The sequence below is a fragment of the Arvicanthis niloticus genome, chromosome 22, assembly GCF_011762505.2.
Source record: "Arvicanthis niloticus isolate mArvNil1 chromosome 22, mArvNil1.pat.X, whole genome shotgun sequence".
Taxonomy (NCBI): Eukaryota; Metazoa; Chordata; class Mammalia; order Rodentia; family Muridae; genus Arvicanthis; species Arvicanthis niloticus.
The window spans coordinates 17783562-17810271 of record NC_133429.1 but is presented as its reverse complement, the minus strand read 5'-3'; the positions used below and the strand labels follow the sequence as shown (position 1 = coordinate 17810271).

At 44.5% G+C, this 26710-nt stretch overlaps 1 protein-coding gene across 1 annotated transcript in view; it reads right to left on the bottom strand.

Moving 5' to 3' along the window:
- Window positions 1-203: 203 nt before the first annotated feature.
- Fgd6 (FYVE, RhoGEF and PH domain containing 6) overlaps window positions 204-26710 on the bottom strand; it is a 112758-nt gene continuing 86251 nt past the window's right edge. Inside the window, exons 9-21 of the mRNA XM_076920024.1 lie at window positions 23028-23078; window positions 20416-20474; window positions 20264-20335; window positions 18918-18986; window positions 18262-18345; window positions 16499-16578; window positions 9297-9399; window positions 8514-8657; window positions 7201-7303; window positions 4652-4779; window positions 3836-3964; window positions 2548-2696; window positions 204-445 (exon numbers count right to left, since the gene is read on the bottom strand). Of these exons, the coding sequence (XP_076776139.1) occupies window positions 409-445; window positions 2548-2696; window positions 3836-3964; window positions 4652-4779; window positions 7201-7303; window positions 8514-8657; window positions 9297-9399; window positions 16499-16578; window positions 18262-18345; window positions 18918-18986; window positions 20264-20335; window positions 20416-20474; window positions 23028-23078 (1208 nt within the window). The 3' untranslated portion in view covers window positions 204-408. The remainder of the gene's footprint in view (window positions 446-2547; window positions 2697-3835; window positions 3965-4651; window positions 4780-7200; window positions 7304-8513; window positions 8658-9296; window positions 9400-16498; window positions 16579-18261; window positions 18346-18917; window positions 18987-20263; window positions 20336-20415; window positions 20475-23027; window positions 23079-26710) is intronic.

Below are 26710 nucleotides of genomic sequence, written 5' to 3'. Positions count from 1 at the left end.
ATGTGGAAATTTTGCTATTTAATATGTGAGCTCTACCTGCACAGATTTAGCAACAGTGAAAGTGTCATGATGTAAGGCAGAGACCACAGGGTGGACGGCGCATCATCAATAGTATACGGAATACAGTATTATGGTAAGTTCCCAGTCTCTACACAGTACTTTAGGATTCAGTGTGAGTCTCAGAAACAATTCTGACCAGCAAGTAAACATTAACATTTTAATAAATAACACACATGAAAAACAAGTTTAGGAACTGTATCTACCTAACAAAACACTCTATCTCATAACGACTGGGGGGTGGATTTGTCCTGGTGGTGTTCGTTTTTGACGAGGCTTTTGAGTGGCTTTGACTCCATCCTGCTGAACCTCCACCTTGTTGGAACCTTGGAGGAAAAGCAGCCAGTGCTGCTACAAGACTGTGCCCTCCTGAAAGGCGTCTATCCACCTGGTGATAAGAGACATCCGTTAGGCCCGAGAATTGAGCTGTGTGGCACCTGTGAGTGTGGCACTAAGATCTCCCCTACAGCACACTGGGGTTCTCACAGACAGGGCTATCCTTTATATGGCAATGTGATCCAACATTTCGCCTGGAGGGTGTGTTCTTTGTGGCATTACTATCTCATGTGTGCATGTTTTAACATATCCTAGAATGAGTGAGAAGGCACAGTAGGTAAAAATGCTTGCCACCAAGCATGACGACCTAAGTTTAGTCTCTGGGATCTACTTGGTGGAAGGTAGACACTTGCCCCTGCAGACTATCCTCTCACCCCTACACTAACACCATATGAGCGTGCACACACTATAAGGAAGTGTTAAGCATTTGTATGTGTATATGTGTGTGTGTATGTAAATGTGTACATATGTGTGTGAGTGTGTGTGTATGTGTGTATATATGTCTGTGAGTGTATGTGAGTGTGTGCATGAGTATGTATATGTGAGTGTGTGAGTATGTATTTGTGTGTGTGTATGTATACGTGTGTGCACAAGTATGTGTATGTGAGTGTATATGTGTAAGTATGTGTGTGTGTGTATGTGTGTATGTATATATGTGTGAGTGTGTGTGTCTACTTGGCTATGGGAGACATATGTCATCAAAAGCCCTTATAACAACGCCCTTCCTCTCTCTCAGGTACTCTGACTCAGTGAGTTTTGGAAACTAGCTATGGTCTTGGTTTTCCCCTTAACCCTACCAACCAAAATTCCCTTGTATGTCCCTTAGACCAAACTTGTTCCATATTTCTCAATGGAAGGGAACTGATCTGGCATTTAGTCTATTCTAAGATCAAAAATTTACATACAACATAAAAGCTTTCCAAAATCTCACAGAAGTCATCAGAAATCCTTCCATCTAACAGCTGCATCTGGGAGCACACAGCTGCAGTCACTGAGAGGACCCTTGGGCTGTGCCCGTTTGTTCCCTGGACTCCCTGGACCCCACTCCACCCCCCACGCTTACTAATAAATGACTTTTTACAGTAACAGATTACAGAAGAATGACTGGAGTGAGCTATGAACATCTGAAATCACTAAACCAAAGAGTAGCTCATAACACATTCAGCTCAAATTTCAAGGGCAGGATTTCCAAAATGACACCTTTTAGGTGAAAATAGCTTATGTTATACTGCAATCGAATGCTTTTAAGAAATCCCACAGGGGCTGGAGAGATACGGCAGCGCTTGTGAGCACTGACTGCTCTGAAGGAGGCAGATTCAGTTCCCAGCACCCAGGTGGTGGCTCATAGCCAGAGGACCTGAGCACCTCTTCTGACCTCCACCAGGCACATGTGTGGTGCACGGACATACGTACACATGCCCTAAAATAGCTGGAGGCAGGGGGATCACTCAGAGTGTAGCCCCATGCCTAGTGGGTACTCAGGAACATATGCAAGTCTAACACATTAGCCTACAAGACTGCCCTCTGAGCTTATACTTGTGTCCCCAAAAACTTAACCCTAAAGCTGAGAAGACACGAACAACCCCTAGCTGAAAGCAGCAGTATGCTTTGTGAGGCTGACTAAATCAGATGAGAGGTATGCTGAGCTTTTGAGCAGAGAGGAGCCTTCACATCACAGAGACACAGCTACAGGGAGTCTCCTGAGACCTCAAATCAAGATTGTTGCAGGCATTTTGAAGAGACTTCCTGCCTTGATCATTGAAAATACTGTTTCCTTTCACTGGAAACAGCCTGTGAGTCTCCTAGTGTGTCTGGCTTTCCCTGCAGAGTAGTAAGCTAGCCAGCAGTTGTTTTAAGCCCTGCTGGTCCACAGAACAACTGGGGGGTGGATTCTGCCCTCTCTGAAGGAGAGGGCTTGTGCCTGCATGTCTGCCTCCCTCAGCAGAGCCGCAAGTGCTTTCTCTGGGTCACATGCCGTCCAGCAGCATAGGCAGAACCACCCAACTTCTGTTTTAAAATTGTCTGAGTAACAGGTTAAGTCCTTCCAATTTGGATCTCTGATTCAAATTCCGAACTGTTCTCTGTGCTTTTAAAATGCCACTTCAAAGAACAGCTTGAAAGCTCCTATAGAAAAGGGAAGTCTGCATTACTTACCTCTGAGTGGAGTGGGCATCATCTGCCTTAAAGACATAAAACAGCATGCCTTTGTGCAGTAGCTGAAACACTTTAGACTCTGAATTCTCGTCTTTGACTTGAGTGACAGTAAATCCTAATAAAGGCTGACTTTCCAGAGCTGCCACATCCTAATTTAAATACAGACACAAGGAAGACAGGCATTTAGGTTGAGCTACAAGGCAGGCTTGAAAGGTCTTGATTTGCAGAGCTCGATTTCACACAACACAGTACTTCTATCAGCTCATTTTTACTTCATGAGCAGTGAGCCACCTACTCGCCACCTGCCAGTTCTCAACCTGCTCATAGCGAAGCCACTGGATTATGGTTTCCAATGTAGCCAAGAAAAGTAGCTGGTCATCATCATTCATTTTATAGAGGGAGATACACAACACTTAGAGCAGTAAGTGACTCTCACCAAGATCCCACCCAGGAACTCTGGGACTCTTGCTGGTTGAGACAGGGTCTCCCTCTATAGCCCAAGCAGACTTGGAACTCACAGTAATTCTCCTGCCTGGATTCTCCAGGCATGTGCCACCATGTCTGCTCTTTCCTTCCTCCTTTTCAGAGTCTCTTGTAACTCAAGGTAGCCTCAAACTCCTCATGTAATTGAGGCTGACCTTAAACTCCTGCTTCTCCCTTCCAGACTGCAGGCCTACCCAGCTGCCCTAGAGGTTTACACAGGCTGCTGAGACACAGATCACGTGGGGCAAAAAGGCAGGACCCTAGGACAGCTATGGACAGTTCATGACAAAGCGCATCTTATTTGTGCTGTTGCCTGATCAGTACAAGCTGGGGACACCCAGGAAAGGCTGGAAGCAGGGCAGTCTCTGTCCTGTGTGAAATAGCATCCCCCATCCCCATGGCAATAAAAGCACCTGCATTTTAGGACTCTGGGAAACTCCTAACATTCGAGTAAGAACTCATGGGAAAAAAGAATGATATTGTTCACATTAAAAGTACTAGTAACAGGCCAAGCATGGTGGCTAACACTTGTAATCCCAGCACTAGAGAAGTTGAGGCAGGAGGATGACTATGAATTTGAAGACAACCTAGGCTAAATGGTAGGTTAGAAACCAACCTGGGCTCTAAGATAAGTCAGTATCTCAAAAAAGCCAGAGAGCAGTAACACAGCAACTCCATCTCCTGGGGCCTACAACAGTGCTTGCTGGGCATGCCCAGGGCCCCACATGCATCCTTGGTTCTACATAAAACAAACCTCACAACACTAAACCAAGAGCCCAAAGTCACTCTTAAGAGTCCACCTTACCTCGCTTGCAGCATATGTGTACAGTACTTTGTTTTTGATGACAAACCATAAGTGTTTCCATGGCTTTTTACTGCCCTTGGATCTGTAGAGGTAGCCGCTCATAGTGGAGTCTTCTGTGTTTGCTGACACCTGGAAATGCAAGTCCTACATGTAGTTCAGTGGTTCACAGAACAACTAACACCACAGTAAAAAGCACAGTTACTCGCAACCACAAGCTATTGAAAGCCACACCATGGCAACGCGTCAGGATAACACTGGGTTTTCTCTATATTTGAGGGAGTGCAGTAAAGAAATCTGCCAACATGACTGCTGAATGATATGGTTAAGGTTTTTATTGTAGATATGAGAACGAAGCCCGAGGCAACCGGAAAAGTCCAGAGCACAGGCAGAAAGAAGGAGACTGAACTTGGCCAGCAGACTAGACAGGGCCAGGGCTATCTGCTAGCAAGGGGGGAAGATCATGGGCTAGAGAGGGCTGAGAACAGCCAGAGCAGGGCAGAGTGAGAACAGCTGGGTGTCAGATGCCTGTGAGCTGGAGGAGCTCAGGGTGTGTGTGTGGGGGTGTGGGGGTGTGTGGAGGGGGGAAGAAAGGTTGGGATGCTGAGGGAGCCTGGAGGTCAGCATGCACTCTGATCTGCTGTCAAGCACCCAAAACTAAACAGCCATCTTGTCAATGACTCAGGTCATAAAATGAAGAAAAAACTGCAAGGCATCTGCCATATCCACCAGACGATTAAAATTTATGTCCTAATGGGGATGGAAATGATACCATTCTTTATGGAAGTCAGCCCCGTCAGATTTAACGGAAATACTTACTTCTTTGAGAGCAGCGGGGATTTTCTTCTGCTTCCTCCCTGATGGGATGCTATGTAAGACTGAAGACAAGGCACTTGAAGGAGACTTGTGATTTCCAGAAGACCCAATCCTAGGGGACAGCTGGTGATCTGCAACAGAGCACGCATGCTCATATGACAAGCAAGGGTAAGCACTCAGAATCGCTACAAAAATCAGTAAACAGTGACACACAAGATGCCGGTGAAAGGGCCCTCAAGAGACAAAGACAGAAGGCGGGGGGGGGGGGGTGAGTGGGAGCTCAGTTGATTGTGCTTACACTTCTTGAACTGCAAACCACATTTTCTGTGTCCGTAGAATTCTGAGACAGTAAGGGACACAGCTCTAGTGACAGAGTGCCTACTTGGTGTGCACAATGCCCTACGTTTAGTCCTCAGTACCAAAAGGTGAAGTAAGAACTCCTTAGGAGGGACATGGGCGTGGCCCATGCCTGTCACCCCAGCCCCTGGGAGGTGAAGGCAGGAGGATCAGAAGGTCAAGGTCCATCCTCGCTTACCCTAGCAAGTTCACCCTCAACCTGAGTTACACGAGAGTCCATCTCAATAAACCGTAAACCAATCAATCAATTAGTTCTGAAATATACAAGGGCACCGTCAATCTTACAAACTTCCTACTGATGTAGAGGCCGATACAGACAATGGCAGACATGTATGGATGAATACATGTCTTGTTGAATAATGAAGCTAGGAACAATATCGGGGTAGGGGTGGCTCTGAGAGATTTGGAACGCTGCTCAGGCCAGGGAAAGATGGGAACAGGCTGGCCTTATGACGGCAATCTACCTGCTTTGGCCTCCAGAGTGCTGGACTACATGTGTAAGCCACATTCCCTGCCACTAAATCAGTCATTTTTGTCTCACAGTTTTGCTTTACGTGGTGCTCAGGATAAAACCTAGAGCCTTGTATAGGCTAGGCGGGTGCTTTCCACTGAGCCACATTCCTCCCGGACTCAGTTTAGAAAAGCAGGTGGTAGGCAGGAAGAGGAATTTGCCACATGGTATTATTACAGTGTCACCCGTAGTACGGCTGACACAAAGAGAACAAGACAAGTGGGGCTTTTTTTTTTTTTTTTTTTTTTTTTTTTTTTTTTTTTGGTTTTTTCGAGACAGGGTTTCTCTGTATAGCCTTGGCTGTCCTGGAGCTCACTCGGTAGACCAGGCTGGCCTCGAACTCAGAAATCTGCCTGCCTCTGCCTCCCAAGTGCTGGGATTAAAGGCGTGCGCCACCACCGCCCGGCAAGTGGGGCTTTTTTTGAGATGGAATTGACAAGAGCTAGTGACCAAGCAGAGCTGGGTGGTGAGAGAGGAATGTTTGCACTTCACATTGGTTTACCCAGACAACAAAGAATGGGACAGCCAACAAAGAATACACAGGTGTGTCTTCACAAACATATATAAACCATAACTATTGATCGGTAAAACCTTGGATTCTAAAACAGCGTGGCATCTAGTACGATTCACATAGATAGTCCTCTTTCCTAATAAGCTATGTTTCATGGATACGCAGGATAATGCTTTTAGAATTTAGGACCTATAGGTTTCAGAAATTTAAAACATAGACTTGCGCAGGCTTCTTAGCTGAGTTTACTCTGCCTTGTGGGCAAACGATGCTGGCAGATAGTGAATGGGCAGATACAAAAACACCTTGTAGCTGTTCAAAGAATCGCACCTGCCAAGACTGGTGGCAATACTCCGAAGGCTGAGAATTCCAGGCTAATATGGGTTACACAAAGAAATCATTTCAATAAATAAATCAATAAAAAAAGAGCCAATTATGCATTGAACTAGAACTCACTAACCAAGTGCCAGCTAGTAAGTTTACTTTGCAGATATAAACATCTGGGGACTGGGACTGTAGCCCAGTACTGCAGTGCTTGCTTCAGACCTGCAAAGCTTTGGGTTTGGTCCTTATACTTCCAGTGGGTTGGGGGGAAGAAAGGAAAAGCCATCTCAAAAATGAAAAACGAGGGCTAGAGAGATGGTCCACTGGTTAAGATCACCTGCTGCTCTTGCATAGGACCCGGGTTCGACTCCCAGCACCCAAATGTTGGCTCACAACCATTCTTAACTCCAGTTCCAGGGGATCCATCAGCCTCTTCTGACCTCTGAAGGTGCCACGCGTGCATGTGGTCACTACATATGGTATACTAAGATGCTCATTCAGGCAAAAACACTCATGCACATGAAAAGAAATGAATCTTACAGAATATAAATGAAACATTATTTAGTAAATTGAAACTTCAACATAGCTCACAAGTTAAGTTACCTTTTGTGTTAAGCATTTCATTCTGTAATAATAATTCAACAATTAGTTTTCTTAGTAGAACCATTCCACATTGCTCAAAAAAAAGGCTCAGTCCCATTTCTCTCAGAATTATGACAAAACTCAAGTCAGGGCATAACTGGCATTAAGACAAGCCCACACACACGCTGGCATGCCAAACACGGTTCTTTTGGAAGGCTGAAAGCATCTGAGCAATCGGACCATTTGGTTAAATGTTTACTTTTCTGTTACCTAATTTCTGTAGCTCTTGGAAGCAGTGTTCGCACACTCTCGCCAGCTGCCCTTTCAGGTAATCTAAACCACACTTGTTTGATGAGCAAGCTTGACACACGACCTGAAAACACATTGAAATTATTTCATTCAGAAAAACTTCTGATTACAAGCTATGAGAAAGAAAAGGGCTGCAGTTTATAGCACTGTCCTTTTCCAAAATAGTTTGACAATGACTACATCTCATTATCTCGCAGTGTTCCGGCCTGTAGTGAGTGAGCCTCCACAGCCACACGTGAGAGGCTACACGTAACGCCCTTACGTGTAGGGCTTGCTTCATAAATAATGTGCTAACGCATGCCTTCTGAACACCGCAGGAACTCTGTCAGTCTCACTGACCAACCCTGACCCTAAGCATCACCCCTTAGCATCCCTAAGCATCATTGCCATAGCAACAACTACTTCCCTGCAACAATACCAATCAAAGGATCTCCATTACTATGTGCAGTCTGCTGAAGACATCTTGAAAGGTTATACTTTGGTATGGATCGTACATCTCTTTTAAGGACCCATGTGTTGTTGAAGTTCCCACTTGGGAGGTGGCAGAAGCTTTAAAAGGTCATCAGAGCAGTGGAACTTCAAAGGGGATGCTGGGGTCATTTCTTCCACTTTTTCATTCACAACTATTGGGTTAGTGGCTTTGCCCATTACATACTCTGACCATGACATCCTGCCTTAACTAAGCCCAATACTACAGGCCAATTGTCTTGAGCTTAAAGTCTCAATGTGTAGGCCAAAGTAAATCATTTCTCTTTATAAGTTCATTTGCTGGGCAGGTGTGGGCTAAGAGGCAAGTGGAGCTCTGTGAGTTCAAGGCCAGCCTAGTTTATATAGTGAGTTCCAGGTCAGCCAAAGCTACATAGACACCTTCCTACTGATCTTGTCTACACGAAGATAGCTAAACTGTAGTACAGATATGAGTCTGTAGAACTGGGGTTTTGTTTGTGTTTTAAGACAAAGGTTGGCCTTGAACTTGCTGAGATCCTCCTACTCCAGCTTTCTGAGGGTTGTGATTAGAGGCAGGTGCCATCATGCCTGGCTGAGTTTCCACTTTTGAACATAGGTTCTCTATGACTGCAGCAGTACTGTAACCGTGGGTGGAGAGCAGAGGAAGGGGAGTCCCTAACAACATTCCCTACTCCAACCCCAAACATAGATCAGACGACATCTCTGCTCTCACTAGCACTGCCCTTCCTGGTTTGTATACTGCAGTGACTTCCTCCCTAAGCATAGCCCACAGACATCACAACAGGGACAGATGCCGTCCTTCTGACCTTTCCACAGGCCCTGCAGTGGTGTCTTCTCCAGGTCAGGGTGAATTCGCTTGTGCAAATCATACACATGGTGGCTCTGGTGTCAGGGACCCAGATGGGAGCCTTTGCCCCGAGAGGGCTGACTTCCTCTTTCCTTTCTGAGTCCTGTGGAAGCAAATCAACTCTGATTACCCTGTGTACACTGCCTGGGGGAGAACCATATCTGTTTGTAGGCTTCTTTGGCGCTGGCGGCATCAGTAAGGGGGCGGGAGGAAAAGTGGGCGAGTGTATTTCTCGAGACTTCGGTACATTAACATTAGATACACTTGGAAATCCTCTGCTGCGAAGTCATCTGTGAAAGACGCTTGTGGTACTGGGATGCCTGGCTTCTTCCTTAACTATCCATGCTCTGTTCCCTGCAGGGAAAGCTGGGGATAGAGCTGGTGGCAGAACTCATGCTAAGTGTGAGTTCCTGAGGGTGATCCCTACAACACAGACAGACACACACTCCCTTCCCATACACATTCCCACAGGTACAGACACACAGGTACAGACGCACAGAGACACAGAGATACAGAGACACAGGACAGCCCCTAAAACATTCCCATTCCCCCCCCACACACACACACACCAATAAGTAAAATTTCCTGCACTTCAGTTTTATAACTAGGAGAAACTATGAGGACTCCTCCAATCCATCTCTGAAAAACAGGTTCCTTTTCTAAACCTCTTGTGTGGTTAAATGAAAAGCAAAACAACAACACCACCTGAAAGCAAGGCCAGAAAGAGGGAAGACAACAATACCTCATCAAGACTCCTGCTGGGGCAGAAGGTGATTCTTTTCTTGGCATAGTCTTCTATTGAGCTAGATATGGCTTCCAGCCAGTCGTCTCTTTCTGTGGCAGAACTGGTAGAGGCAAAAGTTCCATCAAGCGGATATCAGCACTGAGTCCTTTGTCTTTTGTTCTTCTCTCCTGACAACTATTATCACCCCCCTATCAGGTCCAAAGTGTACTCCATCTCCCCACCCCCCACCCCGAAAAGGGCAGCCCACTGATCTGTCCAAAATGAGTCTAGGCCCAGCTCAACCTGGATCATAGGAGTCTGGGACTTAGATAAAAGCCAGCATTCCTCAGGAACTTGCAGAACTGGTTCCCATCTGCCAACAGGCATCATTTTCTTTACCTCTGGCAGAAGGAACATGGCTACCTGTGGTTCCCTGTCAAAGCTCATACTGGCCTCCAGATCCCTTCTGTGTCACAGCACCTGTTACACATTTCCAAGTCCATGCTAGCATCCTGGCCATTTTACTTCCTCTGGCTTCCTCCCTCCCAAACAGCCATTTGTTCTCGGTATAATGGCAAACTTCCAAACCCCCATTCTCATTCTGCCTTTTCTCTCCCACCTAAGCTCTCTCATTTTCCACCTCTCTCTCTCTCTCTCTCTCTCTCTCTCTCTCTCTCTCTCTCTCTCTCTCTTCTCTCTGTTTCTCACCCCCCCCCCACTTCCTTAGCCCTGGCCATGGTCAGTTACTGGCCATATTCAGTTTGCTTCTTTCTCTGCTCTCGACTGATGCCTCTGGCTACTCCTTGTACCCCCCCCCCAAGACCCCTCTCCCTGTCATCTACAATAGAAATCTTCCTAAATCACGGAGATTGATGATCATGTAGGCAGTTTCTTTACTGTGTCCTCTCACACGTATCTGGTGCCGAAACCCTCACATACATCTCCTAAGGTATGGGCCATGTTTCTGCTGGCTTCTGCCTCCTACCATACTCAACTGCAAATTTTAAGAGTATATTTCTTCAGCTGCTTCTCCTCCACCTGCTCTAACTGCTTGTCTCTCCCTGCCTACTCACTAAGTGCCCTCTGCCCCCTGGAGGAAGTCTCTCTGTTCCTGGAGCCTCCTATGCCCTCTTGGGTGCCCAGCACATAGAAAGGCTATGCATCACATTGCTCACTGGGGTCTGCTGTATGCTCCTCCACTGTGACTCAGGGTATGCGCGCACACACACACACACACACACACACACACACACACACACACCATCTCCCAAATCTCCTATCTTTACTTTTTCTCTGCTCTCCACTCTTAAAAATGTCTTATTTCTAAGGCTTCCTTGCTTTCTGCTCCCCCGGACTCCAAAAAAATATCTTAAGATTGTGTAAACATGCTATATATCAAGATTTGTTAAGCTTACAGAGTGTGGTTCAAAAAATCTGTAAAGTCTGTAACAAAGTTAGTTTAAAACTTGTAACAAAAAAGTCTGTAACTTATATTTTAACTATCAACCCTTTTGTTGAAGATTATCTTTGTGTGTATGTGTGTGTATACATATATATATATACATATATATATGTGTGTGTGTGTGTGTGTGTGTGTGTGTAATCTTAATTTGCTACAACATAACTGTATGTAATTTGGGTTCAACTCTTGTTTTAAAAATAGATCCGCTACAGCATATTGTGTATGTAACTTGTTTATGGCAACTAATGTTTGGTGACTGAAGTTGACACCTACGGTCTATTCATGTTAGCAGAAACTAACTCAGGAACAGATGTCTAACCGCTTTGTCTTTGCTTACTTTGTTAAGTTTTAGCTATCTGACGTAAGCTGAGTCATGCTAAGGACTGTGATATTAAGTAAAGGCACACTGTGAAAGAATCAGAAAGACAAGAGAGTGCGGTGACAGGAACCTGGTTTTAGCACCATAAACCATAAGCTGAAAAAGTAAACAAAGGAAACTAACTGAGTTGTAAGGGCTCCTGACTACCTATCACCCAAGTTTCTCCTATTCCTGTCCCCAAATGCTGTCCTCAACCCACTTCAGATGTGAGAAGGCCGAGAAGAGGCCCGCCTAGGACAGGCCATTCTGGCTTTGTATCTTTTAACCACGCCTCTCCACAAGACTCTGGCTAACTCCCATTCATTACTGGTATGAAGACAGTTATGAAGCTACTTAAAATTTGTTTTGCATATTCCAAAAGTCCTGGCACACTTTAGGTAATATAAATATGTAAATCTATACATATAGTGGAAAAGAAAGGGGAAGAGACTTTAACGGTCAATAAACCCACCACAACAGGAGTATAACTATGTAAAGAAATCTCTGTATTTCTTGAATCATAATTAAAGGATATAAAATGACTTGACAACTACAGCTGGATGTAAAATACTTTAGAAAACTGTAAAACAAGAAAGTTAATGGTGGTCTTGGGTTTTGTAGCTCATAGTATTATTCTGCTATTCAGTCTGATTTTCAGTATAAACAGTTCTATCAGAAGAACAAGATAAAACAAACAAAATCCCATCACGAATGGGAGACATATGGGCAGAGTACTGTTTGGGGGATTTTTGCTTCCTCTCCCTTTGCAGGGCAGATCAGTCCTCGGACCTCAGGAATCCTAGACCAAGTACTCACCACTGATCACAGCCCTAGCTCCCTCCTTACTGTAGAAGATACTAGAAGCTCTTGCCTTTCCCATAATAAATATTTTCAGTAATGTACTTCCCTGACAAATGCCACTTATAATACTTATTCATATGATTGAAAAATTTATAAATGGTATTTTAAAATTAATATATTTCCCAAATTTTCATGATATATAAGGAACAAAACAAGAAATAACACTTTTCTTTCTAAAGCAAATTAAATCGCCTGTGACTTCTACTGTTCTAACATTATTGACAAAGATGGCCGCCAAACTTAGCCAACAGCACTTAACGCTTCACAAATGTCATTGTTTCTCATGGTTAGAGCCCCTGGGGTACTCATAGACATATTCTTACTTCTAGCTGTTAGATTACGAGATACTGTCACCCATCGTGTACAGATAAGGAACTGGGAGACAGTAGCGTTAGACACTGGCTTTGTAGACGGCAGGTTACTGAGTCATGAGCTGATATGAGACCCCAGTATAGTGAAGGGCTGAACCTTCTCCACCAGGTTGGCAACATCTGCTGCGTGCTCTCTGAGGAGCTACGACATAGGAACAGACTCTTGGACTTGCAGGCAAACATTCATGAATCATTACCGGCTCTCCTTCCACCGCCAGCTCTTTGCTCAAAGTCACTGAGAACAGAGAGGCAGATGGCTAATTTGAGAATTGCTGTTGGATTTGTTTGGAGCCCCGGGAGCATGCGGAATGTGATTTGACTGTGCAAATCATGTCACATATGCTGTTCTTTTGTTTACTTCTTCTTGGCGCTCTCTTGTGCAGGCTTCTGCCAAGACGATGTTTACCGGTTCTTGATAACACATTTCTTACAGACCACACACAGTTGCCTGAAGCACCCACTGCTGACATCCTAAGGCCTTTTGTAGCATAATGAGTAAAAGATTCCACATCTTCCTTACACTGACAAACAGGCCGAGTACTTTGTTTTTGTAGTATATTTTATATGATAGACTTTGTTTTATATAGTGTCTACGGAAGGCATATTTTTGCCAAGCAAAATTATTTTCTTCTCATTGCAATGAGTTTCAAAGAGAGAGAAAAAGAGAGAGAGGAGAGAGAGAGAGGAGAGAGAGAGAGTGAGAGAGAGAGAGAGACAGACAGACAGACAGACAGACAGACACGGTAGGGTACAAAGCTGATGTTGAAAGGCAATATTACTGTGGCTCTTCTGAATTACATTTACTAGGTGACTTTTACAGGCTAGGGACTAAGATGTGAACCGTACACACAAATCTGTTTCAGCTAAGGGCTCACACCTTGTGGTGGTGAAAAAGTAGTCAGCCCATAATGCACACAGAAGGGGGCACTGCTCTGTTCAGGTGGCAGGGCAAGCCTGCAGAAAGGCTGACAGGACTTGAAGAATTCCAAGTGTCTCACAGGGACCTGCAGTCTCTCTGTGCACCCTCATTCAGTCTCATACGTTTTGGTCACCTTCCAAGATGATAGCATTCACCCATACACACCCAGTCCAGGCTCCCTTCTCACACTGAGATCCTTGGGTGCCGCATGTTCAATGTTCACACCTAGCCCTAATTTTTCCCTAAACTCATCCCAACGAATGGCATCACCACCTAGAGTCCATACAGCCTGTCAACTTGTGAAAAATAATTCTTTCCTTCACCTTCTTCCCAAGTGTGGCCCACTAATGAGTAGGCTTCTCTGAACACATTATTCTTGGTTATAAATCATTAAGTGGCTTTCCTATGGCTCTTACACTGAAGACCCAAACCTACAAGGTGGTTCTGCACACTACTTCACCTGGCTCTCGAAGGTTCTCTTGGGTGCCTCTCTCCCTGTCACTTCCTAGCTCATCCTAAATGCTCCTTTCTATCATAGGACCTTTGTGGTCATCATTCCTAAGTACCAGGAGGCTCCTCCCTTCGCTTTGCCTAGTTCCCCAACACCTACCCTTCACAAGTCAGCGGACCCAACAAGCCTTTGAGGACTAGCTCCATGTCCTTTTCGCCCTAATACTAGCTCACTTCACAGCCTCATAACATATCTTCTTGTAATCTACTTAATTACAATATTACTTCCCGTCTGCCCTAGTGGAACACAAGCTTGGTGAAGAAGGCCCTTTAGCTTGCTCATCCACTATACCGCCATGCCTAGCACAATGCTTAGCCAAAGGCAGAGGCTCCATTTTACTGACTGAAGTAACGAAGCTCAGACAGGGAGGAGCTCCCTGTAAAAGGCATCGAGACGAGGCATAGGAGTCACGCATGGAGTCACAAGCTGGGAAGTGGGTACCAACTCCTCTCTAGCTATCAAGCTCTGGATGGCCATTTCTACAGGAGATGGGCTGGCGGCACAACCACCTTCTGCAGTCACAGCAGATGCATCTTCCGTGTAAGTTACTGCAGCTCCTGTGTCAGCACCATCTGCTCACATGTGCTGAGACACGGTCCCCCGATTTTCACAGAACTACACAGGATCTTACTTGAGACCAGGCTTCAGTTTAAGGGAATGTTACTCCTGGTTTCATTTTCTATCCATGTTACTCAAATGTCCCCCATAAAACAGTAAGGCTCCTTTTATCCATGTGTTCGGTGGAGCAGTACATTTAATTGCCTTCAAGAACTTTTCCTTTCCATTTATGACGTGGCCAAGTGACCCCCAAAGCCTAGTTTTCTGTTTATCAGGGCTTTTGACACACCTTCCGTATCCTTGATCAGTTGTGGCTTTTGATTTAAAGTGAAGGACATAGTTATAAAGTTGTAACTCTTCCTGTGGGTTGGACACTTATAGGCCATTGGAAGGTAATTTTGTCTTAGAAAATAGGGAAGACATGGGAGAGGGAAACAGTCAGTTCATAGCCAGAAAAACACACATTTCTCAGTTAAGTTCAATATCACAAAGGCATGATCATGGTGCCCCAAACCAATTAAATGTAGACATCAGTCATCATGGATTACAGATCTGTATCTGAAAACAGACACAAGAGACCAGATACACAGAAAAAAATACTGTGTGAGTTACAGAAACATGGCAGAGACATCAAGTGAGCACATGATGTCAGGAAACAGGACACTGGGGGGGCCTGAGAAGATGGCTCAGTGTGGTTACATGACTGCTGAGCAACCATGAGGACCCACTTATCGAGCGCAGAATTCCAGACTTGTACTTTAGTTCCAATGGAATCGGTGCCCTCTTCTGTCCTCCTTGTGTGACCAGCTGCACGTTTGCATATACTCATACAGGTGCACATAAACATGCATATGTGTACACGCGTGCGAGAACACACACACACACACACATGCATGCACATGTGTGCACACGTCCACACCCAAATCCTCATTTTTAAAATGCAAAAGGGCTTTTAAAGGCTGAATGTCGAGTTGCCACAAACCTTCAGTTCATGGATTATACAATATTGAAGTGGGTGTGGTGGCATGTGGCTATAATGCCAACACAAGGGTGTGGGAGGACTGCTAATAATTTGGGGACGGCTAGGTCACATAAGGAGATCTGACCTCAAAACAAACAAATTAAAGCACACAATCTGCAGAGTAGCGTGACACACAATACAGTGGGTTATGCTTGTAGGAGCCACACAACTTTGTGTGTCCTTAGAGCCTGATTTACATTATAGCTTCTCTGTTGTTTTGAGACAGGGAATCATAGTTAAGGTTGGCCTCAAAGTCCCTATGTAGAGGACAATAATCTTGCAGGGCTGTAAGTGTGTGCCATGAAGCCCAGCCCTTATGACATGTTTTCATTATACGTAAGTCACTGTAGGTTTCAGTTTGAGGTAATCTGATCTACACCACAGTGACAACAGACACGAAAGCAGAAACTTTGACTTCTATTCTGGATTTGTTAGCTGTATTAAGGGAGCAAGTCAACATTTTGCAAGCGGGTGTCCTCATTTTTAGTGAGGTAACTATCACTGGGCTATGAACCTTAAGTGATACATGAAATCTTTCTAGTAAAGTATAAAGTGGTAAGTGTTCATAAACACAAGTTAAACTGTAGAACTATTTGAAATACATTTAAAAAGTGAATAGCATAACACATTCCAGCATTATTATCCTATCTAGAGGAACATATCTATTTTTGTGTTTCTAGCACATTCTTGTATCAGCTCTCGGTTGTGTGCTTGACACTATAGAGTACACTTGTGAATAAGAAGTTCTAGGAAAGGAAGAGAGAAAATGTCTAGAAGTTGACCTAAATGTTAAAAATAAACTTAACAAAACCATCTGAGCAAGCTATACTGGCAAAATGTCACTTCTTTTTATTCAGTTGGTTTTGTTTTTTCCAGACGTGGTTTCTCTGTGTAGCCCTGGATGCCCTGGAAATCACTATGTAGACCAGGGCAACTGTTGGGATTAAAGCCATGTACCACCACTGCCCAACCAAGATGTCATTCCAACAGATGTGTGTGTGTACATGTATGTGAATATGTGATGACCATACATGCAATCACACACTTACAGACACTCACACAAGCACATGCACACATGCTCACACACTCACACACACACACACACACACACACACACACTCACACACACGCACATGTACACTCACACGCTCACACTTACCTTGCTGAGAGGATGAAAGAACGCTCCACGCTTTCAATCTTCAACTCGTTCTGATATGCTTCCTGGGTAGGTTTTCTGACCTGGAAGAAGGTACAAATATTTGACAAACTTAACGGGCCACAAATCCGACATGTGCACAGTAGCTGGAGCTGCCCAGGCCCCTGGATACTGACGCACACAGCCATTCTCCTCATTTAGCTTTATTTACTACTAACTCTACATTCCAGACAAACTGAAACGCCCACGAGCAGCTGCTCCCCCATCTCAAAGCCTTAGGTCAGGACATCCACACGAGTCAGTCTGTAATTCGCACCTTACAGCTCACTGACTCTCAAGTGCTGGGTTTTGCTTTCTGTTTTCTTTTGGAAAGGGTCTCCCTGTGGAGCACTTGCCGTTCCTCAGGTGTCTATCAAAAGCAGTGCACCAATTCCTTCACCACACCTAAACATGCACGCTCTTCTCGGCTATGGTGGCTCACACCAGTGATCTCAGCATTCAAGAAGATAAGACAAAAGATCGTCTTGATTACTAGGTTGACCTGTGCTGCGGAATAACTCTATCTCATAAAACCATAAAAGGCTTGGTATGGATGCTCACACCTATGATTCCAGCACCTGGAAGGTCACGGCAGGAGGGTAAGGAGTTCAATGCCAGCCCTGGCTACACAGGCCAGGCAGGGAAAGAAAATAAAAGCACAATCCTAAACCAAGGCTTTTCAAAACCCTCCTGTGGTGGATTGAATGAAAATGGCTTTCACAGACTCACAAGGAGTGGCATTATTGGAGGTGTGGCTTTGTTGGAGTGGGTGTGGAGGAAGTGTGTCACTGGGGGGTGGGCTTTGAGATTTCTGAAGCTCAAGCTAGACCCAGTGTCACTCTCTTCTTCCTGCTGCCTACCACTCCAGATGTAGAACTCTCTTTTACTCTCCAGCACCATGTCTGCCTGCATGCTGCCGTGTTTCCTGCCATGGTGACAACAGACTACACCCCTGAACTGTCAGACAGCCCCATTAAATGTTTTCTTTTGTAAGAGTTACAGTGGTCATGCTGTCTCTTCACAGCAATCAAAAGCCTAACTGTGACAATCCTGTCCCTACAGAAACATATACATTTATATTTGAGATGACAGTCCTACTGTGCTGCCTCAGGTACTCTTGAGCTCCTGAGCTCAAATTATTTTCCTATCTCAGCCTTCTGTGTACTGGGGATTAAAGGCATATACCACCAACCTGTCTTGGGCTACCTCCCTCCCTCCCTCCCTCCCTACCTACCTTTCTATTTATTTGTTACATTTAGGCAGAGTCTCAAGTAGTTGAAGCTAGCCTAGAACTCGCTTTGTCGTTGACAAAGCCCCCCCCCAGCCTCTTGCCTCGTCCCCCTAGTGGGTGAGATTGAACATGCATGCTGCCACAGTAGTCTTGAACTCCTAGAAACGCTCACTGTGCCTTTATAGTGACCGTTATGACTGTGCATTTATTATGTCTCCATTACTGCAAAGTCTTGGGACACAGGGAGGTTTGGGACGAAGCAGAGACAAAATGAATCACTCTTTAATTCATCCTCATATTTTTAAAATCAAATTGGGTATTATTTTTGCTTATAGTAGTTCTCGACAACTCTTCCTTGAGATGAGTTAACACAAGAGTAAACCTCTCGCAGGGTGAGCAGAGGGAAACAGAAGGGTGAGGGTTGAGAAAGGCGACTATCCCAGGGATTCAGTTTCTACATATGCTGGGTAAAGGGAAACGTAAGATGCACACAGACCTTCATTCCAGCCAATGAGAGCATGTTGTTCAGTTTGTACATCCCAGACTGCATGGGTGTGGTGTACAGCAGAGCATCGTTAAACTGAAAGGAGGAACACAGCACAAGACCATGTACAGAACCAACTTCAGCAGCGAAGATACTAGTGACACACACAATCAAGGTTACCCGTCAGAAACTTTCTCTTGTTTTTCCTGTTTCCCCTGGTTAGACCCTGAATCTTAATGTCTAGTCATTCTGGTTATTCGCAGGCAACCGAGGTCCCCCTCAGAGTTTAGTCACTGTGTCGTAGGTATTTTCTCAACTGGATCTGCTTATGTTGGAATCCGCTTTGTTGGGAATGATCCAATGACCTTCCCATTGCTCTGTTTCATTTCCAAGTTCTATTAGAGTTTTAATGTCTTATAGATTCTAAATCACAGTTGCCTGAATAAACAACTGACTAAAACAATCCTTCCACATTTAAGATGAAATAAACTAAATTCTAAGAGGAAAAAAAAATTTCTGATCTCATCAATTCCTATGCTTGAAATGAGCAAGATGGCTGCCCTAAAATCCCACTAAGCTGCTCTGTGAGTGCACTGAGCTCGTGTGTTATACACATGCCTCCCACTATGCGACGGCCTGGACCTGTCAGACCATACAGAGCCTCTTACCAGGAAAAACATCCGGGGCTGCATGACTTTCCGAGACAGTTTCATCAGGGTGCCTTCTTTAAGAAAAACCTAATTCAACCAAGCAAACACCCGGTTAGTCCTACCATCACCACACAAAGACAATAAACACAGAATCTCTGTTCAACATTCTTCTCCTTCAACCGTGTTTTGTGGAGGCATGGAGACACATGGTGACTTCGATGGTCATGGTCTCTTTTTAAGCCCTAATACTAATTTAGAAATGGGACTCAGGGGGGCCAGAGAGATGGCTCAGTGGATAAGATTATGAGTTGCTATTGGCAGAGGCTAGCTCCCAACTGCCTGTAACTCTAGTTCCAGGAGATATGACACTCTCTTCTGGCCTCTGAGGGTACTGCAGGCATGTGGTATACACTGTACACATGTAGGCAAAACACTCATATGCATAAACTATAAATCAACAAATACTTTTAAGAGAAAGAGAGGGTGATGATTTGCTCAGTTGGCAAGATATGCACACCTAGCATGAATGAAGTTCTAGGTTTGATTTTTTAGCATCTCAATAAAACAGGCAAGGGGTAGAGTATCCTCCTGTAACCCCAGCACTTGAGAGGTGAAACCTAAATTCAAGGCTAGCCTGAATTATATGAAACTGTCTCAAAAGATAAAAGGGAGGGCCAATGAGAGGGCTCAGCGGGTAAAGGTAATTGCTGCAAAGCCTGACCACCTGAGTTCAATTCCTGAGCCCTACATGGTAGGAGAGAACCCTCCCAACAACTTCTCACTCTAACACACACATACACACACACACACACACACACACACAGACACACACACACACACCACCTTTGTTTTTTTTGTTAAAAATAACTCAGGTATAACCATCATTCTCATAAGTCCTGTATTGGCCCCAGGGGTTACCCTATGGACTGACACATAATTGTCTGTGTGTACTTGACCTGGGGCACACCCAGTGACCTGACAATTACAGTTTGCAACTTCCTGAGCTCATTTTTAGACCACGTCTGTGCTCTATGAGGTGCACCAAACAGCAATCTCTTTCCCTCCTAGGCCTAAAGACTTTCAATGCCATTGCCTTCATAGCTGTGTGAGCTCAGCTGGTATTACACAATCAAACGATCCCATTAAATTACTCTATTGGAACTCCACGGGGTCCTCTGCCTCTCTCCTAATTGAATTGGACTGCTTGTCACTGTGACTTACATCATTCTGTTTTGAATGGATAAAGCGATGCATATTAGGTCACTGAAGAGTAACATAACTCATTTTCAGAAGTAAAATAAAAATAGCTCCAGACAGTGCCCAAACAGTGTATTAAACTGTAGGAGGCATCCTAAGACACTTACCCGCCCAGGTTGCACAATTTCATGGTGTCCACTTAGGCTGTACTGAATTTGCATCAGCTTCTGAAAGTTGTCCTACAGGAGATAAGGTGAGCATGAGAATTCTAGGCTTCCTGCTTCCACAGTGTCCCAGCCCTTGATGTCCAGATACTTACCCCTTGCTTCATGGTGTCATTGGCATGGTTAGCTACCTCTATGACAACAGCTAGGGCATCTAAAATATGCAAGAACAGAAAGGGCATTTGGTTACCAAGGAAGCAGATTCCAACATTAAGCAGGTCCAGTTGACAAAACACTTACTATGCAGTAACTAAACTCTAAGGGGAACCTGGTGGCCTGTGAGTAGCCAGAACTACAGACATTAAGATTCAGTAAGGGTATAACCAGGGGAGAAACAGGCAAAACCAAAACAAAACAGATAAAATTCGCAACCTTATCACAGTTATTAAAGGAAACAAGGGTGTCTTTATGCAGCAATCCCTACCATACGCCAGAACTACGCACCTGACACTATCCCCACGGCCCATCCTCATGGTTACTCTGGATATGCCCATTTCTCTGGCTTGCTGTGATTTGTAGTGAGTAGGGTTGACCTTTACACTGGCTGTCTCTCTTTCACCCCAGTACAGTGCAGCCCACAGCTGCCTCCATGCCATCGGCTCCCTGCTTCTGAGCACATGGTGCATCTCACTGTTGGCAGGTTACTTCAGTTGAAGGTAGGTGGTTGCCATGGATCATGATCCTCGGTCTCAAACTCTGTACTTACTTCATTTAAAGCATCACTGACAACTTCCTTAAAGACAGGAATCTTCAGACATGAGGCAGAGTCTTGGGGCTCTGTTTATCAAGATCACTGTAATGAGGACATGAGGGGGGTGTCCTGGGGAACAAGCCAAGCCTTGCGCGTGCTGGGTGAACGCTGTACTGGTGACTTTATAACCTCAGGTCTTATTTTTTTTTCTTCTGTCTACTCAAGTTCATCTACAGTCCTGCTTTTTTCGAAGTCAAAATTCTTCACCTCTTCAACTTTCATATTTCCTCTTTCTACGTGACTCAGTACAGCTCAGGGCATCCTTACTCTAAAGCTATCGCCTTTATTATTTATTGTGGTGGCAATTTTAAATTTCTTCATCAACTGGACTATCACTAAAGACACAAAAGATCATTTAAGGCAACCTCCATCTTTTTTTCTTTTAAATAAAATGCTAGCGTACCTCTGGGCTGTGGGTGTTGTTCAGTGGTGGAGCATTGGCTTAGCCTGTGTCCTGGATTGAATTTACAGTACCACAAACAACAATTACATCAGAGAAACTAAGCTGGGAATAGAGGCACAGGCCTCGGCACTCAGAAGAGGCTGAGGATCATGAGTTCAAGGGCACTGTGCCTCAAAACCAAATAGCAAGACCTGGTGGCAAATAAACGTAACCAGAGAACTCAGGTCGGGGGATCAGGAGTTCAAGGCACCCCTGACCTCACAGTTTTGAGCCAACCTATACTATAATTAAACCTTGTTTTAAAAGACCAAGCCGAGCCAACTAAAGATAAAACAACAAAACACAAATGGAGGAGCTTGGAGACATAAAGTAACTATGAGACAGAGATTCTGAATCTCTAAAAGTGGCTTTGAAGCAAGCACAATTTTTATTAAAATTTTACTTTAAGTGTATGAGTGTTCCGCCTGCATGTATGTGCACTGTGTGCATGCGCCTGGTGCCTGCAGAGGCCGGAAAGGACATCTCGGATCCCCTGGACCTGGAGTTTTGGATGGCTACTAGTCGGCATGTGAGTGCTGGGAACTGAACCTGGGTCCTCTGCAGGAGCAAGTGCTCTTAACTGCTGAGCCGTACCTCCAGCCCCCTTGGTCACTCAGGTTCTAAATCTGAAGATACACAGAATACATAAGAATATGCTCAAAATTCAAACATTAACGAGTGGGCATGGATTTGTTTAATGACTTTCTGAAGACACAAAGATAAGCCCATGACACCTGGAAGAGCGTATAAGGAGAAACAGAAACCCCAACCAGAGTTAGTCTGAGATGGAGAGGCAGGGAGAAGGGACAGAGAATATACTTCCTTGTGCCGTGTAGTAGTAACTATTTTCCTTACTAAAAAGTCCAAACTTACTAAAAAGTTTGGTGGATTACATGTGGCTGTAATCCTCAAACCTGGGAGGGTCTACAGCTTGTAGTACACTGTAAAATCTTGTCTCCAAAAAGTGTACGTGTGTACGGAGGTTACGGTGTAAGAGGGGAGGAAGGTATTAAGCCACCAGCAATAAATGTTCTCCAAACAACAGGCTATTTTAGATTTTTATCCTTTTATGGGTTGCTTTGTCTATAGTCAGGGGTCAATCTGTACCCCAGGCTAGCCTTGGATTCTTGGCAATCCTCCTGCCTTAGTTTTCCAAGTGCTGGGATTACACCCTTGACCTGTAGTTTAGTCACTTCGTGGGAGCGATATTCAAGTCAGAGAAATGGACATCTACAAATTGAACCCACCAACGCAGAGTGACAGAGCACGCAAGGAAGAGGCTTCCCCAGATCAGCCCAGGCCCGCCCATTGGCCCGGAGGCCAGCCTGTGGGTCTCCTGTGATTGCTATCACCTGCCTGAGGCAGCACTTTACTGCTCTCCCGGGTAATGGTTTCAGCTGCCTGAAGGAATGTTTTAAAAGGAGTTTCCTATAAGGGTTTTGTTCTCTGTGTATCTTCCCTTTCCAGGTCCAAGTAACTGTGATACTAACGCTAAGGCTGCAGAGGGAAGTTACCTTGGGTGTCTCTGTGATCTACAGAGTCTTCTAGGAGGTTCTTTAAATAATCTAGAAAAGAAACAAACCAAGTATTTAGAACAATGCAATGTGGTCAACCCTTAATGCATCTTTTTAATTCAATTCATCAGTTTTACTTTTAGCCCAACTCTGGAAGATATGGAACTGGATCTGCAGAGACTACAGGAGAGAGTGGTTCTCAACCTTCCTCAAGCTGTGACCCTTCCATACAGTTCCTCATGCTGGGGTGGCCCCAAACCATAAATCACTTTCATTGCTATTTCATAACTAATTTTGCTGCTGATTTGAATCATGATGCAAGCATCTGTGTTTTCCAATGGTCTTAGGTGACCCGTGTGAAAAGATCATTTAACCCCAAAGAGGACGAGACCCACAGGTTGAGAAGCGTCAGGCTAAGAACTCAGGAGGGCTTGGAACACACACCTATTACCTCACCTCGACCAGAAGCAGAAGGGAGGAGGGTCTAATGCTCGAGGCCAGCACACCCTGAGCTACACAGTGAAAATCTGCCAAACAAAACAAACAAGCACACAAAGGAGGACAGAAGGTGTAACGCAGCAGGACTAACCCCTCTCACCAAAGGCACTCTTTTTGTCCCTGGTCCAAAAATGCAATCCAGGTTTCCTAACATTTACTTAGTATGTTTAGTCCATCACATATGAACCACCTTAATCTCAACACCTAGTATGAAACTTCAAGGCATTAATACACCAAAGGAAGGCCCTAAAGACAGAGTTTTCAATCTAATAACCTACAGATAATGAAGATACCAAAATAACTCCCCCTGTGTTCTAAACCAGTACTTTCCAACTGCAGCTCCATCTATCCTCTGGGGACAGTGTCAGGAGACATTTCCCACTGCCACAGCTAAGGGGAAAGGGTGTTTGTTACTGGCAATCTGGTGGTTGGAAGTTAGGGATCTAGTTAAGCAACATTGAAACAGCCTCACAGCAGATAACCCAAATGTCAGCATGCATGGCTGTGGTTGAGAAACCCTAGGCTAGATGAACACAGCACGCACACAACATAAACGACACTGCGTACTGTGCCTTATAATACAGGGTGGGGTTCTAGTTAATGAGTCTTTAACACCAAAAATTGTCATTGGAGGTTGATAACACTTCCTTTGTAATCTATCCAGTTTCTTTCTTTCTAATTCACCATCTCTCAGTGCATGGTCTGTTGCTTTCTTTTCTGGCGATCTCTCTCTCTCTCTCTCTCTCTCTCTCTCTCTCTCTCTCTCTCTGTGTGTGTGTGTGTGTGTGTGTGTGTGTGTGTACATGGTCTGTCGTGCATGTGTGTGTGTGTGTGTGTGTACATGGTCTGTCACTGAACTACATCCCGTTCCTCAACTGATAGTTTCCCAGGCTCTCCTCAGATCCCCCCATCTCCTCCAAAATGTTCTATTTGAAAGTTCTGTTTTTTCCTTTGAACAGGATATGACATGGCAGTTACTCACTTTATGCTGCTCCCATTTGCAAGATTGACATCACATCCCCCACTGCCACCCAGCAAGTTCTCTAAATAAAGCCTGACATCAATGAACTCTAATGCCAGAAGAGGTGCAGAAAATGGGAAGAGGAAAAGCATGTTAGAAAATGGTGTGTATAAGAACAAGTCTCTGTTTAGCAGTATCATGGACAGATATAATTTCTGCCAGTAGATTCATAGGTCATGCTCATAGGCAAATATGAAAACTCTCCAAATGTAATCATAACAGATACACTCAAACTGCTGGAACTCCCTGTCCCTGCAATAATGACCTAAGAGCCCTCGGAGTCTGGATATGTATATTATAAATATCCACCATGGTAGAAAAACCTTTCTTGGTGTTATATACGACCACAGGAAACTTCCTTGAGGCTTGGTGAAGCGTCCATCTTGCCAGAGAAAATCACTAGAAATTTAGACCTGAAGGCATCCCAAACACACAGGGAGGAAGGCATGCCTCAGACAAAATATGACATAAATCACAAAAATTATTGAAATATTCTACTTACACACTATGCTTGGCTTCCTCTCAGATTAAAAAAAGAATGCTAGTTAAGCCGGGTGCAGTGGCTCATGCCTGTAACTCTAGATCTTAGGAACGTGAAGCAAAAGGACTGTCTGGAGTCTAAGGCTAGCCTAGATTACATGGTTGAGTTTCAAGCTACCTAAGCAACAGAGGGAGGCTCTGTCTCAATAAAACAAAACAAGCTATTCTCACATTGGCTCTACTCTGAATGCATTCCATACATAAGCCATGTTCGATGAATCAGTACTTAGCAATCCTATGACTAAAAGCGCTAGTATCAAGACCCTACACAGTGCTCCATGCCTGTAATTCCAGCACACGGGAGGGTGATGAATTCAAGGGCTAACCTCCAGTACAGTGAGGCACCGTCTCAAAAGCAAACTAAACAAATGTTAACAGTTGTCACAAACTCATCCTTTAAAAAAAATTTAGTTAGTTAGTTAGTTAGTTGTATTTGTGTGAGGCACACACATGGCATGATATTGAGATAGGTCAGAAGACAAATTATATGGGCCAATTCTCTCTTTCTAGTGTGAGGTTTCAGGATTGAACTCAGTCATAAGGCATGGCGGTAAGTACCTTTCCCTCTGAGGCATCTTGCCAGCCCCAATTTCCTTCTTAATAGATACTCCTAAAATCCAAGTGATCGTCCTTAACCCTGAGTTAGCTGAAGGGTCTTGATAGCTAATCTGCTTTACTTAAATGTCAGACTTATGGCAAGTTCCTCTTCAGTTCTTGTTCATCCACACAGAAGTATATGCCTAAAAACGGAATTAATCCTTTATCCTAAGAAAGCCTCCTGGAAGATATGCATATTAGGAAATCCTGACCTCAGAATCATTTTTTCCAGAGCCTGATAAGCATTTAAGTTGTATTTGTTTGTTTGTTTGTTTGTTTGTGGTTAGTATTCAAACTGGGCTGCTTGCCCGCCAACATGACGTTTTACAAACAGTCGAGTACAGTTGCTACACGGGAAATATACCAAAGATGCTGATACTACAAGCTATTTTTTCAATTATTTATTTTTATTTTATGTGCCTTGGTGTTTTGCAGGCATGTATGTGTCTGTGAGGGCATGGGATCCCCTAGAGACAGAACAGACAGTTGTGAGCTGCCATGTGAGTGTTGGGGATTGAACACAGGTCCTCTGAAAGAGCAGCCAGTGCTCTTGACTGCTGAGCCATCTCTCCAGCCCAGCTACAACAAGCTATTCATCAAGGAAGGAATGTAGTTAAGTTGGCCTTCTGCCAATTTAAAAAAAAAATGTGATATTCGTCTCTACAATGTAACATTGCAACTAATCCATCCATCCATCTGTCTGCGATCCCCTTCAACAGTTAGGAATCAGGCTGGACCTTGGCAGCAGCAAGGAGAGGATGACTGATGAGAGTGAGTCAGGCAGCACTGAAACTGCCAGCTGCCCAGTGACTGGCTACAGACAGGGTGAAACCAGGAAAGGAGACCAGCCAGACAACCTGCATCTTTATGGGCATTAGTTACCACCTCCCAGTTAGGGCCTGGCCCTGTGGAAACCTTCACAGCAATCATGGGGGCAGGAGATGTTCCAGCTGCCAGGTTAGACTTGTACCACTGTGAGTTTCCTGCCCCTGCCTAAACTAATTTAGTTTAAAGAGGTTTGTTTGGT